Raw genomic sequence first — 15,691 nt, 5'->3', positions numbered from 1 at the left:
TACAATCTGTGACGTCTGAAATTAAACCTTAAAGAAAAAGTTCTTTAAACATCAAAACATGAAAATGTATACATTTCTTGCCCCTTTTGAGTAAAAGTATCTTGACTGAGTGTGAGCAATACTTTTAGAAATTAGACAAAAAAAAAAAACAAAAACAAAAACAAAAACAGGAATGAATCTTAACCTGTTGTTGAAAAGATTCCTCCAACAATACCACAAAGTCTTACAAAAAACTGCCAGAAAGGCATATGCTCTTCGGTAACTGTCACCATAAGAGAGCTGAGATCATATTTCATAAAAATCCCAGAGACTCCATGGCTGCCCGCAGCATGGTTAATAACACGTTCCTAAAGGAAGGTAAAAGGAAGGGGAAAGAGAGAAGGAAGAAGGAAGACACAACAGGATTCACATCATTAGGCTACTTGCATACAGTCAACAGGAAGCCCTCCAGCCCTCCTGAACAAGAACGACATCCAAATCTCTTCAGGAATTGTCCTGCTAGATCAAGTTCTCTATTATGTATTCTTTGCATGGCTGGGTTTTGAAGCAATCAAAAGAACTGAATCATTCTTTCCTATTTTCTCAAAAAAATCACTTTACATACAAGGTTTCTATTAACCCAAGACTTTAAAACTATATGGCACAGTCTTCACTGGTAAAATCATTGAAAACCATCACATTGCCCAAGAAGTTCGTTTGGGTTGTTCTGTCGCATCATAAGGAAAAACCCAAATGAACTTTTTAGCTAACCCAATACATTCCTATTTTAACATACTTTTTTGTAATATTTCTTTGCTAAGAATTTACAAAATAATTACACTTACTTCCTGTCATTTGAAAAATTAAAAAACAATTTCACTCTCTGTTGTTCATTTTAAACCATATGAGATATAGTACAGGATGAAAGAATGCATTAATTTGAAAGACTGACTACTGGTTCAGTTTTTAAATGAAATTTTTTTCTTGAAAGGAGTGTAACTAAATTTACAAACCTACCATAGTGTGCACACTGAGTGAGAAACTAATGTTTTGTTTCATCCTGGTTATACTTCAAAAATCAAGCTTGCAAACTTCTAATACATTTCTATCACAGCATTCCAAGGGACTCTCAAGAGTCTTCTCGAACACCACAGTTCAAAAGCAGTCAATCCTAAAGGAAATCAATACTGAATATTCACTGGAAGGACTGATGCTGAATCTCAAGCTCCAATACTATGGCCAGCTGATGCAAAGAGCTGACTCTTCAAAAAAGACCCTAATGCTGTGAAAGACTGAACACAGAATGGGACGACAGAGGACCGAATCAATGGACATGAGTTTGAGCAGGCTCCAGGAGATGGTGAAGGACAGGGAGGCCTGGCATGCTGCAGACCACGGGGTGGCAAAGAGTCAGACACGACTAAGCAACTGAACAACAACTCATAGCATGAAACAGCTATGATACCCAGCACTTTGTTACGACTTTTGTGTCAAGCCTTACCTGTTTCTACTACGTTGTAACTAAACTACAAGCTTCAGGAAGACATATAGCGAGGAAAATTATAGCAACTCATGTGGGCACTACAAAATCTCTTTGCCTATTAGCACAACAGAACTACTGTTATAAGCTTATTCTTTACAAGCTTCCTTATAAGCCACTGATCAAGTTTCCAATATAAAATGATTTCATCTTAAAGAGTTCTGATAAGTTAAATATAATGCCAAAATAATAACTACACTGTCGCCATCTATATGAGTAGATGATGTTTCAGGGATCACGGTGTCTACGTAACAAAAGACTCATAATGGTTCGCTTTTGGTCCAGGACCAATGAAGGTCAGTGCTGACCTTCTTATCATCCATCCATTCTGCCAACTTCAGTTACTTTTTCTGACAGTGAAAAACAACTATTGTAGTTACCCTATCAGTACAAACACACCCCACAAAGGCCAAATGCTCTGGGATTCTATTTTTCTTTTTTACTTTTATTATTAAAAAATATATATATCCCGGAGATAATTTCATATCAGTAAATAGATATCTTTTTCTCTCTCTATTTTTAAAGTTGCATGCTCCCCCATGTGTGGATGTACTATGTGGGTTGTTTCCAGTCTCTGCAATTACAAATAACACAACTAATAGCCTCATACACACATCACTTCTATTCTTTTATCTCTGGATTCAATTTATAGAAGTAGGATTGCTGTGTCAAAGGGTAAACGCATACATCATTTTCCAGATATTGCCTAACTCCCTTCCAAGCTATTATGCCACTTTACACTCTTAGCAATGTATATCACTCATTTTCCCCAAAGTCTTGTCACTGTGTAGACTGTCTGACTTTCCAGTGTTGCCAACCTTAGTGAGAAATGCTATCTTCCCAGCCATAAAGAAAAGCAAGCACAATGTATACTTACAGACACTTTAGCTAGTTTCTGTGTACACACAAACATAGTTATATATATATATGTGCATATATATATAGTGTATACACATATATATAGTGTGTATATATATATACACTTTATTTTTCCCTTCTGAACCATTTGAAAAGTCATAAACACATGACACTACATCCATAAAAACTTTAGTATTTAGATTCCTAAGAATAAAGAAAATTCTATAGTTATTGAGCTCATAATCAACATAAGTCATAAGATTATCAAAGGAAAATCTCATGCAGGAAAGCAAATTTTTTAAAGCACTTATATTTTGGAATTTTTCTGCATACTAGTATTTGAATATCACCAGATCTGAACACAATAAGTAAATATAACTCATAAAAATAAACAAAAGAAGAAAAAAGAGAAGGAAAGAAAGAAAATATGGTCCCAGAGTAGATGAGAAATTTGTTAAACTATCCAATTCTAAAACTCTGCTCCTCACTGTCAATATTTATTTATAGAGCCACTCTGTCCTAAGGTTACAGAACGTTTTTCCTCTCAATTATTAACAGATGAATACAAAGCCCTAACTTAAGAAGGAAAACCCTCTAAACCTGCTATGTGAGTCACAATAACCATGCACAATAACGTACCCAGGGTAGGTACGTTAGTTAAAAACTAATGGTTAAATTAGAAAATCTGTTGGCAGATAAAAACCTGCTTATACCAATACATAGGAAAACATTAAAAATTAAGATATTAAGAGTAAAATAATTAACATCATAGTTTAACAGTTTTTTATTAATTGACAGAAAACATTCTAGATTTTTAAAATCTACTTCTTCTTCTAAAACATATATTTAGTATCCATTTCTGATATTTTATTTGCTTAAAATAAAAGGTCAATCAATGGATTCCAAATCTTAAATGAGGGAGGGGATTACCTGATACTTCAACTTAATTTTGTAGCAGAACTATAAATGCTTTAAAAATTCATTTTAAACCTATAATGGAAAACAATTTCAAAAATAATGTGTTAAAAAAAGAATTCTACTTTTTGAAATTTAATGCTTTTGAACTTTATTGAAATTTAATGTTTTGTGAAATATGAAATTTAAATTTTAATTTGAAATTTAAATTTTTTTTAATTTTAAATTTAATGTTTATCTTTTTGCCAGTTTTTCTAAATGTCCTATGAACATCTAATAACAATGTACATGATACAAACTTTTAAATATATTTGTGTAGTGATACAAGATTTAAAAAATAATTTTACCAGTTGAATTCAACTTACCCTTTCTGTCACGGCAAACTGATGGGTGTCTGCTGAAATTTTGTATGTATGTAATTTTGTTGGCACAACTGTAATAAAATATTGAAACATCTGGTTGTCTAGAATAAAAATAAAATGTAGTTTTTTCCATCAATCCAGTAGCAATGAAACTGCTTCCAAATATATCATTCTTCTATTAAACACCTCTAATCTGAGATTTAACGCTATTTATAACAATGTCTAACAAAAAAAGTATTATAAAACAATCAATGAAAGCAATAATTCACGCTTGATAAAACAAGTAAGTTCTCAGTAAGCATAAAAGTCACACACACATATCTATTAGAAGATGTCAAAAAAACAGATGAGCTAGTGACCTCATTAGATATCCTTTATACTCATTAGCATCCTTTTATAAAATATGGAAAATAAAAAAGCAGTTCTTTATAGTACAGAAACAAATAAAAATAAAGTTATAATAGTATATAACCACCATGAGATACATTTTCAGTTTCTACTAATATCTTAAGATAAAAAAATAAACCAAAATTGAATTAGCCATTGGATGAATAAACCAAATTGGAGAAGAAAATGGCAACCCATTCCGTATTCTTGCCTGGAAAGTTTCATGGACAGAGGAGCCTGGTGGGCTATAGTCCATGGGGTCACAAAGACTCCGACATGACTGAGTGACTAAGCATGTACCACTCAAAAAATGAATCAAAAGGTAGTCTTTGGATAAATACAAAGAATCAATATGATAGCAGGAAAAAAAAAGAAACCACTCAATGATGGCCTGGAGTCACTATGTAATTAAAGGGATTATAATTATATAGTTATTAGGCTGTTCTAGGTTTAATATGTCAGAAAAGCATTATATCACTAATTACTGATTTTAAACAATCACATAATAAAAAGCATGTTAATTCTCTAGGTCTTACACTCTAGAAAATTTAGAACTAGATATGCTGCTGCTGCTTAGTCGCTTTAGTCGTGTCCAACTTTGTGCGACCCCACAGACAGCAGCCCACCATGCTCCGCCGTCCCTGGGATTCTCCAGGCAAGAACACCGCAGTGGGTTGCCATTTCCTTCTCCAATGCATGAAAGTGAAAAGTGAAAGTGATGTCGTTCAGTCATGTCCACCTCTTCATGACCCCATGGACTGCAGCCTACCAGACTCCTCCATCCCTGGGATTGAGTACTTGAGTGGGTTGCCATTGCCTTCTCCAGAACTAGATATACGTATCTATAATTTCAGCTAGGTAAGTGATAGGGCCTCACTATGTTTGCGACATACTTCACATCATATGGTAATAATTGTCTATGAAAATTGTGTACATGAAAAAAACATTTTAATCATCCCCCAAAGAAGAGAAGTGAAAAGCAAAGGAGAAAAGGAAAGATATAAGTATCTGAATGCAGAGTTCCAAAGAATAGCATGGAGAGATAAGAAAGCTTCCTCAGCAATCAATGCAAAGAAATAGAGGAAAACAACAGAATGGGAAAGACTAGAGATCTCTTCAAGAAAACTAGAGATACCACAGAACATTTCATGCAAAGATGAGCTCGATAAAGGACAGAAATGGTATGGACCTAACAGAAGCAGAAGTTAGTAAAAAGATGTGGAAAGAATACACAGAAGAACTGTATAAAAAAGATCTTCACAACCAAGATATTCACAATGGTGTGATCACTCATCTAGAGCCAGACATCCTGGAATGTGAAGTTAAGTGGGCCTTAGGAAGCATCACTATGAACAAAGCTAGTGGAGGTGATAGAATTCCAATTGAGCTCTTTCAAATCTTGAAAGATGATGCTGTGAAAGTGCTGCACTCAATATGCCAGCACATTTGGAAAACTCAGCAGTGGCCACAGGACTGGAAAAGGTCAGTTTTCATTCCAATCCCAAAGAAAAGCAATGCCAAAGAATGCTCAAACTACCACACAATTGCACTGATCTCACAAGCTAGTAAAGTAATGCTCAAAATTCTCCAAGCCAGGCTTCAGCAATACGTGAACTGTGAACTTCCAAATGTTCAAGCTGGTTTTAGAAAGGCAGAGGAACCAGAGATCAAATTGCCAACATCCGCTGGATCATCAAAAAAGCAAGAGAGTTCCAGAAAAACATCTATTTCTGCTTTATTGACTATGCCAAAGCCTTTGACTGTGAGGATCACAAGAAACTGTGGAAAATTCTGAAAGACATGGGAATATCAGACCACTTGACCCACCTCTTGAGAAACCTATACGCAGGTCAGGAAGCAGCAGTTAGAACTGGACATGGAACAACAGACTGGTTCCAAATAGGAAAAGGAGTACGTCAAGGCTGTATATTGTAACCCTGCTTATTTAACTTATATGCAGAATACATCATGAGAAATGCTGGGCTGGAAGAAGCACAAGCTGGAATCAAGACTGCCAGGAGAAATACCAATAACCTCAGATATGCAGATGACACCACCCTTGTGGCAGAAAGTGAAGAGGAACTAAAAGCCTCTTGATGAAAGTGAAAGAGGAGAGCGAAAAAGTTGACTTAAAGCTCAATATCCAGAAAATGAAGATCACGGCATCCAGTCCCATCACTTCATGGGAAACAGACGAGTAAACAGTGGAAACAGTGTCAGACTTTAATTTATTGGGCTCCAAAATCACTGCAGATGGTGACTGCAGCCATGAAATTAAAAGACGCTTACTCCTTAGAAGGAAAGTTATGACCAACCTAGATAGCATATTCAAAAGCAGAGACATTACTTTGCCAACAAAGGTCCATCTAATCAAGGCTATGGTTTTTCCAGTAGTCATGTATGGATGTGAGAGTTGGACTGTGAAGAAAGCTGAGCGCCGAAGAATTGATGCTTTTGAACTGTGGTGTTGGAGAAGACTCTTGAGAGTCTTGGACTGCAAGGCGATCCAACCAGTCCATTCTGAAGGAGATCAGCCCTGGGTGTTCTTTGGAAGGAATGATGCTAAAGCTGAAACTCCAGTACTTTGGCCACCTCATGCGAAGAGCTGACTCATTGGAAAAGACCCTGATGCTGGGAGGGATTGGGAGCAGGAGGAAAAGGGGACGACAGAGGATGAGATAGCTGGATGGCATCACTGACTCAATGGACGTGAATCTGGGTGAACTCCGGGAGTTGGTGATGGACAGGGAGGCCTGGCGTGCTGCGATTCATGGGGTTGCAAAGAGTCGGACATGACTGAGTGACTGAACTGTACTGAACTGAAAGTTCCTTTGAATCCCTTTCAGTCCATTCCCTCCATATCTGGCCTAGGCCAACCACTAATCTACCTTCTATTGTTACATACTAGTTTTGCCCATTCCAAAATTTCATATGAATGGTAGTATATGTATGTACTTTGGCATGTCTTGCTTCTTTTGCTCAGCATGAATAAATTTTTATTTCCATCAATTCAATTTTTCAGTCTCTAATCTCAGCATAATTCAGAATAGAAGAAAGAAAGGTAAAACTATAGATAGAAGGGAGAAGTAAGAGTAATGGTCTGTTTAGCACTAACATTAGACAAGTTTCTGACAAAATAAACCAAAGCCTGTTTCAACTTCACCATTCCTTATTTCACCTAATGCTTGTACCACTATCAGTTTCATAAACACAAACAGTTTTTGACCAGTTTTCTATTATCAATTTCAATTTAAATCCTAAATATTATCACAGATAATATTAGAGCAAGAGGGTGTCAACTTTGTCTACCACCAATAACTGGCTTGTCAGCTGAGCTTTCATCCTTTGAGTCATTTTTTGATATGAAGTGAACTGCTCAATCTGTGCTTATTTTTTTAGATGTTTTATAACTCTATTATATGATAAAAATAGCAACGTAAAAATGATAGAAGGTGTTCAAATGTTAAGTATTTATGAAAAAAGATGAAATTGAGAGTGGTGAGGTTACACCCAATGCTGTACACATGTGTGGGAAAATTAAGACTTGCAGGAAAAAAGGAAAGACAAATGAAATCTCATACCATGAGGAGTGAAGTACCAATGCAATGAATAATAACCCATAAGGGTCAAAGAAACGCCAGAGCTTTTTAAGCTACAGACTATTTGTCTAATATATAAGATTGCTAGATAACTTGATAACTTGATAACCAGGAAAGGCAGAAAATGCTGTTGCATAAGATTTTGTTGCAAGATTTACAGTCCAAATTGGCACAGCATTAAAGATGTCACTGCTAAGTAATCCCTTGAAAACTGCTACATCAGAGGGGGCAGTTATCTGAACCCACCGGATCTGTGATGCTCAATTTTTTTTTTCTTTTTTGAAAAAGAGGCCCAACAGAATATATATTAGGCAGAAGAGCATACCTGCTTTAAAGATTTGAAAACCTGCCGACATTCATCTCATGGCATTTTACAAAATAACTCTAAATACCTTAGTCTCCCTGAATTTAGGAACAAATGAACTTCAAGAGTCTTTTGAAAATTAATCTGTTCATATTTAAATCTGCTTCTTTATAAAAATTTATAGTTCATTTTAGGATCCTGAAACAAAGTATTAACCAACATGTTTCAAATGAGCACCTCAGGTAATATTTAATGTATTTCAGTGTGGAATGAACATATACTTAACATGAGATTACAGAGAATAAAGCTTATAACTCTCAGAATGTTTCTACTCACGTTTCAAGTTTCCTTAAGTGAAACATTCCCAAACAGAAACATAAAATACTCATGAATGTGAATATTCTAAATAAAGCATCTTTAATGTATCTGATTACAATGCTGTGCTAACAGAGTAAAATACTGTATATTAATAAATCTATTTGAATTAAAACAAATAAAATCCTTAATTAGTTTTGCAGAGACTAGACTTCTTTTGCAAAAGGAAAGCACAGGAAGCTTTAGAAGACCTCAAGGTATGTCACACAATACGAGTATTTAAGAAGAAAAGCAACCAAAAATCTTCAGGAAATAGGAGGAAATAAAACTTGCTACAAAATTTAAGAAAATAATCCATTTATATTTGGTTAAGCTACAATTTTAAATGGAACAGTAAAACAGTTATAAAAGATATCTGTACTACTTCTGTATTAACAACAAACCATTCTAGAAAAACTCTAGGTTTCTGACGTTTGTATACTTCTCCAGAGAGGTTTCTGATACGGTAAGTATAGCCTGCATTTTATAACTTTGAATCTATAAAAAGAAAGAAATTCTTCTTATAATGTTCCAATTTTCTTTTATTCTTTCTTTGTTGAATATGGAAAAGCGGTTATACCCTCTTACATTAACCTATCATACATTTGAAGAGCTTTTAAATTCTACTCCTTGTCCTGCTTACTTTTGACTAATTCCTTATTCTGTTTCACGGTACGTTCTTTAACATTCAAATTCATCCACTACTAGGACATTCTCTCCACAAAACATTGTCACTTAATGATTATCAACCATTTAAACCACTTAAAAGATTTGTTTATCTGTTACAAGGGGGTTAAGAAAAGAATTAATTAAAATGTTTTATCAAAGTTACAACAACAATTTGCCTACATGCAAATTCCAACAGTAATTTTTAAATACTTACGATCTAATGCAATTTTTTCAGTTCCATCTAAAGGATTAATAATTCCTGGAACAAGTTCTCCAAAAGACAAATGATCTATTCTGTGAGAAAAGTTGTAAGCTAAGAAGCAAAAAGTAAAACTATTAAGTAGAGACATTAAATTACTTAAAACTATGTTACAGACTAGTTCACATTCTTGTCTATTCTCAAGTGAAAGTATCTAAAAGCTGGTGGCATGATAATACTGTATTTAAAACCACATTATTCTGAGAAAAAAAGTATATGAATACATAGGAACACTGTATTGCAAATTTCATAATTATATACAAATTAAAATCTAAGAAATAATATAACATCTAATTCTGATAACAAAAATAATAATTCTTTTCTAGTCCAAATCATCATACAGAAACAGGACTGTGTTGTTAGAAGAACTGGGGTAATGTCCATGAAACTGATCAGATATATTTTTAATACACATCATTGCTAAATGTGACCAAATTTGTTTTTTATGGAATTTATTACTTGTTTTTATTCTCCAACAGAGTTTAAGAACTAAATTTATGATAACCGTTACATGAAACTAACTTGAATACTTTATATCTGTGTGTAAATGTCCCTATTTAAATTTACATATGGAAACTTCAAATATATTCTCTTCATTATTATAAAAATTAACAGAAATGTGTACTAAGTGATAAAAAGGACACTAAGGCTCTTCCCCTAACCTTAGCAACTTCTGAGCTATGACTAAATAGAATTATGACTAAATAGAGCTATAATTAAATAGGTAGCTTAAAGACAAGAGAAAATAAATTAGGCATTAAGTTAAATCATTTATTTTCTCCTGTAGCTAGCTATCTTCTTTCAGAGCAGGCCACTTTCAAAGCCCTACCTTGTACCTGCACTAAAAATTTAAAAACAAACTTTTCCCAAGGATATCTTCCCAGAAAGAAATTTCAGAAACTGCTTACAGTCATGGTTGACAAGTGCTGCCAAGTGTGCATGACCTCGGGGATGTGGAATTGCCCTGAAAGGAGGGAAAAAAGATTAAAGTAATTACATTTAAACACATAATGAATTAAAATCAGAAAGCAGATCTTTCTTAAACTATATGATTTTCTTAGAATTAAATAATATAACATACTTGACCTATGATTTAAGTAGTTAAATCTATTCATCTTGATGCAATAAACTGGGGGTTAGCAAACATTTTCTGTAAAGTTGTTGTTATTGTTTTAGTTGCTAAGTCATGTACAACTTTTCTGTGACCCCATGGACTGCAGCCTGCCAGATTTCTCAGCCCATGGGATTTTCCAGGCAGAAATATTGGAGTGGGTTGCTATTTCCTTCTCCAGGGGATCTTCCTGACCCAGAGACTGAACCCATGTCTCTTGCAATGGCAGGTGGATTCATTACCACTGAGCCACCTGAAAAGACCTACACAGTAAATATTTTAAGTTTGTGGGCCAAGATGCAAAACTGAAAATATTATGTAGTTACATAACGAGAGAAAACAAATTTTCACAAATGTACTAATGAACTTCAAATTATAATAGTAATAACTGAGTACTTTTATGGAATCCAGGTTTGTTTTTTTTTGGAATCCAGGTATTTTTTCTGGGAGAGAACATTTTGCTTAATTGGGCTTTAGAGTTGGCATTCCTTATTTTCAAAATCCCAGATATGATATGGATAGGATACAAACCAAATGATTTTCCATTTTACCTCTCTTACTGAAGATGTGAATTATCACAAAGAAAGATGTGTGAAGAAATTAAGAACAAAGGCCAAAATATAGAGGTTGCTACTATATTTGTCAGTTTCCCTCTTCCAGTTAATTTTGGAATAGGATATTGTTTGTACCCAGAGACGCAATAAACTCTTCTAAATTTCTTTGAGCGAACAATTATCTGTTGGACTATATGATATGAAAAAGTTAAGGTTTCCATCTACAGGTTGGGGATGGGAAGAATAGCTCCTGGCAACAGTAACAAAACATGAACGTTCAGAGGAGTGGGATAGTGGAAACAAAGCAACACTTGACCTGATCACCGTAAACACTGAAACAAGGTCTAATGTTTTCTCTGCACATTAAAAAAAAATCTCCATCCAGCCATGCTCTTTCCTGTTTTATGACCTTTCCTTCAGCCTAAATGCTATTCTCTCCTTTACATATAAAATGTCGAATCATCCATTAGTGTTCAAAGGTTTTCTTCAATAAAGCCTCCACTGATTCGGACAGTAGACCAGCAAACTTGTTATACAGTTTTTTTTATCAGCCACAGTTTTGCTTTATATCTACAATACAACTATAACTATACAACTATAATTAAGTAATTATTAGTGTAATTCACTGTTTAAAGTTCAGATTCTCTCATAGAATGTCAGCATCATAAGGGCAAACCCTTTCTCTGGTTTTCACTGTTTCATCTATAGTATGTAGCATGGTACTTCGCATGTAGCAAATACTCAAGAAATGTTTTTTACAATGAAGAACTGTTCAGCTCTGAAACTAGCTAGGAAGAGAGAAGGGAGGGAAAGAAGCAGAGAAAGAGGGAAGAGATAATCAGAGAATCTATTTATTTATTCAGAAATTTACCATGTATTTACCATATGACAGTTTCTGTGCTGGGTTCTGTTCATAAAAAATCTGAGATTTTTCTTTAACATTCACCTAATTTAACTTTATCCCAGATACATTTCTACCTATATCAAAATATTGTCTTGAATTAGGGACTCCATTTTGATGAGAATCACTGAAAGGAAAAACAAAAAAAACCTAATATCATCCAACAAAATGAACGAATTAACGAAATGTCTAAGTAAGACCTTTGTGGCTACCAACACTTGGCAAGCTGAAGGTTTTAATTCACATTTACCTATATTTTCTATATTTTAATATATGAAAGATAAGATGACTGTTATCCTTTTGTTTTAAAGTAGAAGTGTTTAAAGTCAGTAGTCTTCTCTTTCCTGAGGCTGAAGGCCTAAACAATCTGAAGACATCAAAAATACGTATTTGAAGAGTCATTTAGTTGTTAGTTAGATATTATTTGATTAGCAAAGTTTTGACTTTTAACCAGACTGCCAACTTGTCTAAAGTAGTTTCAGCAAGTGAAAAGAACATACTTGCCCACAGTTATGTGAAAATTCCCTGCTACTTTATTGACATACAGATGACCACGAATTCTGCAAGCATCTGGAGGTTGTGACGAATCATCTTCCCTGTTACAAGATACATTACGATCACTTACAGCACAGTCAGTAGTTATCATTTACTGGTGAGAAAATTTTATAGAGGGAAAAAAACTCCTAAAGATAGATTTTTACGTAATGTTCTAAATGTCAAAAGCAGAATAGCAGGTTTTTGAAATCTAAACATTTATTTTAAAAAACTACAAAAATGAAAAAAATTATATATGAAAAAGAAAAGTAAGTCAAAGTGTTAGTTGCTCAATTGTGTCTGGCTCTTTGCAACCCTACGGACTGTAGCCCTCAGGCTCCTCTGTCCATGGGATTGTCCACGAAAGAATACTGGAGTGGATTGCCATTTCATTCTCCAGGGGCTCTTCCCAACCCAGGGATAGAACTAAGTCTCTTGCACTGCAGGTAGATATTACTATCTTAGCCACCAGGAAAGCCCAACTATTGAATATATATTTACACAAACTTAAAATTTCATAGTTATTCAAATTTAATCAGAGCACTAAATCTAATGAGAGAAGAAAAATGAAAAGTAAAGAATTATTAGTCCAACAAAGACACTTTCATCATTTGTTTCTGGTACTTTCAGAGACAGGAAGAATGAGGTAAGGGAAGGGCATGACACTTAACTTCATATACATAAGAACATTTTCTCCCTATGTAAAACCTCTATATAGTTTTAAATTTAAATAATCATTTTTATGACAATAGCATTTCCAAATATCAGCTCTTCTAATCTATAAAAGAGATAAAAGTAATATAAAAACATGAAATCATGAAATTCCTAACCAAAGTTTATACATCACCATAATGGTAAATGCAATTAATTTGTTCTTAAAACTTAGTACAATTTTATATGAAGGTATACCATACACACATAAAAGAGAAAAATTAAATAAAAATATTATTATTTATGATAATCCTGATCAATATCACAGGCCATAAATTCAAGAGTTAAAAAGGCATCTTCATCATACAGAATGATTATATTTCCTCTAAGAACTATGAGATTCAGAGAACTAAACCATAACTAAATCATGTCACAGTAAATCCTTAGTAAATAGTCTCATAATTAAAATACACATCTCACCTTGGTGGAAGTGCTGTTGATGCACTTTTAAAAGCACTTTTAAATATCACATCTTGAAGTGAATGTTCTTCTTGCAGTCTACTCTGAATCAGCTGTAGCATCCTAAATACAAAACAAACAAGCAACAGTTTAAAAACACAATAAGACACAAAGAGAAAGTCAACAGTATTTGAAATATAACAATGGCTAGTTGACTTAGCTAAGTCATATATTTACTGTCACAGAACCTTATTCTAAAATACAGTTCGAAGTATTCTTTGGTCACTGCCTGGAAAGTAGGAAAAGAGAGGTAGTGTGGCTAGAGGTCTAAAAGCCAGGGACCCTAATCCTGTCTATTTCTACCAATAATGAGCGTGTGTATCCTATTTATATGTCCATCACTGGTGGAATGAGGGCCACCAAGAAAGGCTTTCTGTTCATCTGAATATCTAAATTCATTTTTCATGAATGTATGCAGCAATCACAAAATCATTAGCTTTTGTCAGATACTGAATAAAGTGTTATAGATAAAAAGAACAGGACAGATACAGGGTCACATAACAGATTTGGGGGCTTCATTTGTGGCTCAGGTGGCAAAGAATCTTCCAGCAATGCAGGAGACGAAGGTTCGATCCCTGGGCTGAGAAGATTCCCTGGAGAAGGGCATGGTAACCCACTCCAGTATTCTTGCCTGGAGAATCCCATGGACTGAGGAGCCTGGTGGGCTACAGCCCATGGAGTCACAAAGAATCGGACATGCAACTAACAGTAGAAGTGACAAATAGATTCAAGAGATTAGATCTGATAGGCAGAGTGCCTGAAGAACTTTGGATAGAGAACATTGTACAGGAAGTGGTGATCAAAACCATCCCCAAGAAAAAGAAATGCAAAAAGGCAAAATGGTTGTCTGATGAGGCATTACAAATAGCTGAGCAAAGAAGAGAAGCAAAAGGCAAAAGAGAAAAGAAAACATATATCCATCTGAATGCAGAGTTCCAAAGAATAGCAAGGAGAGATAGGAAAACTTTCCTAAGTGATCAATGCAAAGAAATGGAGGAAAACAATAGAATGGGAAAGACTAGAGATCTCTTCAAGAAAATCAGATACCAACGGAAGATTTCATGCAAAGATGAGCACAATAAAGGACAGAAATCTAACAGAGGCAGAAGATATTAAGAAGAGGTGGCAAGAACACAAAGAACGATACAAAAAAGATCTTCATGACCCAGATAACCACGATGGTGTGATCACTCACCTAGAGCCAGACATCCTGGAGTGCGAAGGCAAGTGGGCCTTAGAAAGCATCACTACAAACAAAGCTAGTAGAGGTAATGGAATTCCAGCTGAGCTATTTCAAATACTAAAAGATGATGCTGTGAAAGTATTTCACTCAATATGCAAACAAATTTGGAAAACTCAGAAATGGCCACAGGACTGAAAATGTCAGTTTTCATTCCAGTCCCAAAGAAAGGCAATGCAAAAGAATGTTCAAACTACCACACAATTGCACTCATGTCACATGCCAGTAAAGTAATGCTCAAAATTCTCCAAATTTGGTTTCAATAGTACATGTACCAAGAACTTTCAGATGTTCAAGCTGGATTTAGAAAAGGCAGAGGAACCAGAGATCAAATTGCCAACATACACTGGACCATAGAAAAAGCAAGAGAATTTCAGAAGAACATCTGACTATGTGGATCACAACAGATTGTGGAAAATTCTTCAAGAGATGGGATTAACAGACCTCCTGACCTGATGCCTGAGAAATGTGTATGCAGGTCAAGAAGCAATAGTTAGAACTGGACCTGGAACAATGGAATGGTTCAAATTTGGGGAAGGAATATGTCACGGCTGTATATTGTCACCTTGCTTATTTAACTTACATGCAGAGTATATCATGTGAAATTCTGGGCCGGATGAAGCACAAGCTGGAATCAAGATTGCTGGGAGAAATATCAATAACCTCAGATATGCAGATGAAACCACGCTTATGGCAGAAAGCAAAGAGGAACTGAAGAGCCTCTTGATGAAAGTGAAAGAGAAGAGTGAAAAAGTTGGCTTAAAACTCAACATTCAGAAAAATAAGATCATGGCATCCAGTCCTATCACTTCATGCCAAATAGACAGGGAAACAATGGAAACAGTGACAGACTTTCTTTCCTTGGGCTCCAAAATCACTGCAGATGGTGACCACAACCATGAAATTAGAAGACGCTTGCTCCTTGGAAGAAAAGCTGTAACCTACCTAGACAGCA

At 34.9% G+C, this 15,691-nt stretch overlaps 1 protein-coding gene across 10 annotated transcripts in view; it reads right to left on the bottom strand.

The window, feature by feature from the left end:
• The window catches only part of ERGIC2 (ERGIC and golgi 2), a 44,586-nt gene that overhangs the window by 5,540 nt on the left and 23,355 nt on the right, over positions 1 to 15,691 (bottom strand). For 5 of the 10 annotated variants that reach the window (XM_060413250.1, XM_060413251.1, XM_042247330.2 and 2 more), the window contains 6 exons: positions 13,458 to 13,559; positions 12,293 to 12,388; positions 10,135 to 10,190; positions 9,182 to 9,280; positions 3,658 to 3,755; positions 185 to 347 (listed from right to left, as the gene is read on the bottom strand). In XM_060413250.1, the coding sequence (XP_060269233.1) occupies positions 185 to 347; positions 3,658 to 3,755; positions 9,182 to 9,280; positions 10,135 to 10,190; positions 12,293 to 12,388; positions 13,458 to 13,559 (614 nt within the window). The remainder of the gene's footprint in view (positions 1 to 184; positions 348 to 3,657; positions 3,756 to 9,181; positions 9,281 to 10,134; positions 10,191 to 12,292; positions 12,389 to 13,457; positions 13,560 to 15,691) is intronic. The other 5 variants (XM_060413254.1, XM_060413255.1, XM_060413253.1 and 2 more) reach the window with 1 other exon arrangement.

This window comes from Ovis aries, chromosome 3 (genome assembly GCF_016772045.2).
Source record: "Ovis aries strain OAR_USU_Benz2616 breed Rambouillet chromosome 3, ARS-UI_Ramb_v3.0, whole genome shotgun sequence".
In the NCBI taxonomy this organism is placed as follows: domain Eukaryota; kingdom Metazoa; phylum Chordata; class Mammalia; order Artiodactyla; family Bovidae; genus Ovis; species Ovis aries.
The sequence above is the reverse complement of the archived record's forward strand: the minus strand, read 5'-3'. Positions and strand labels throughout refer to the sequence as shown.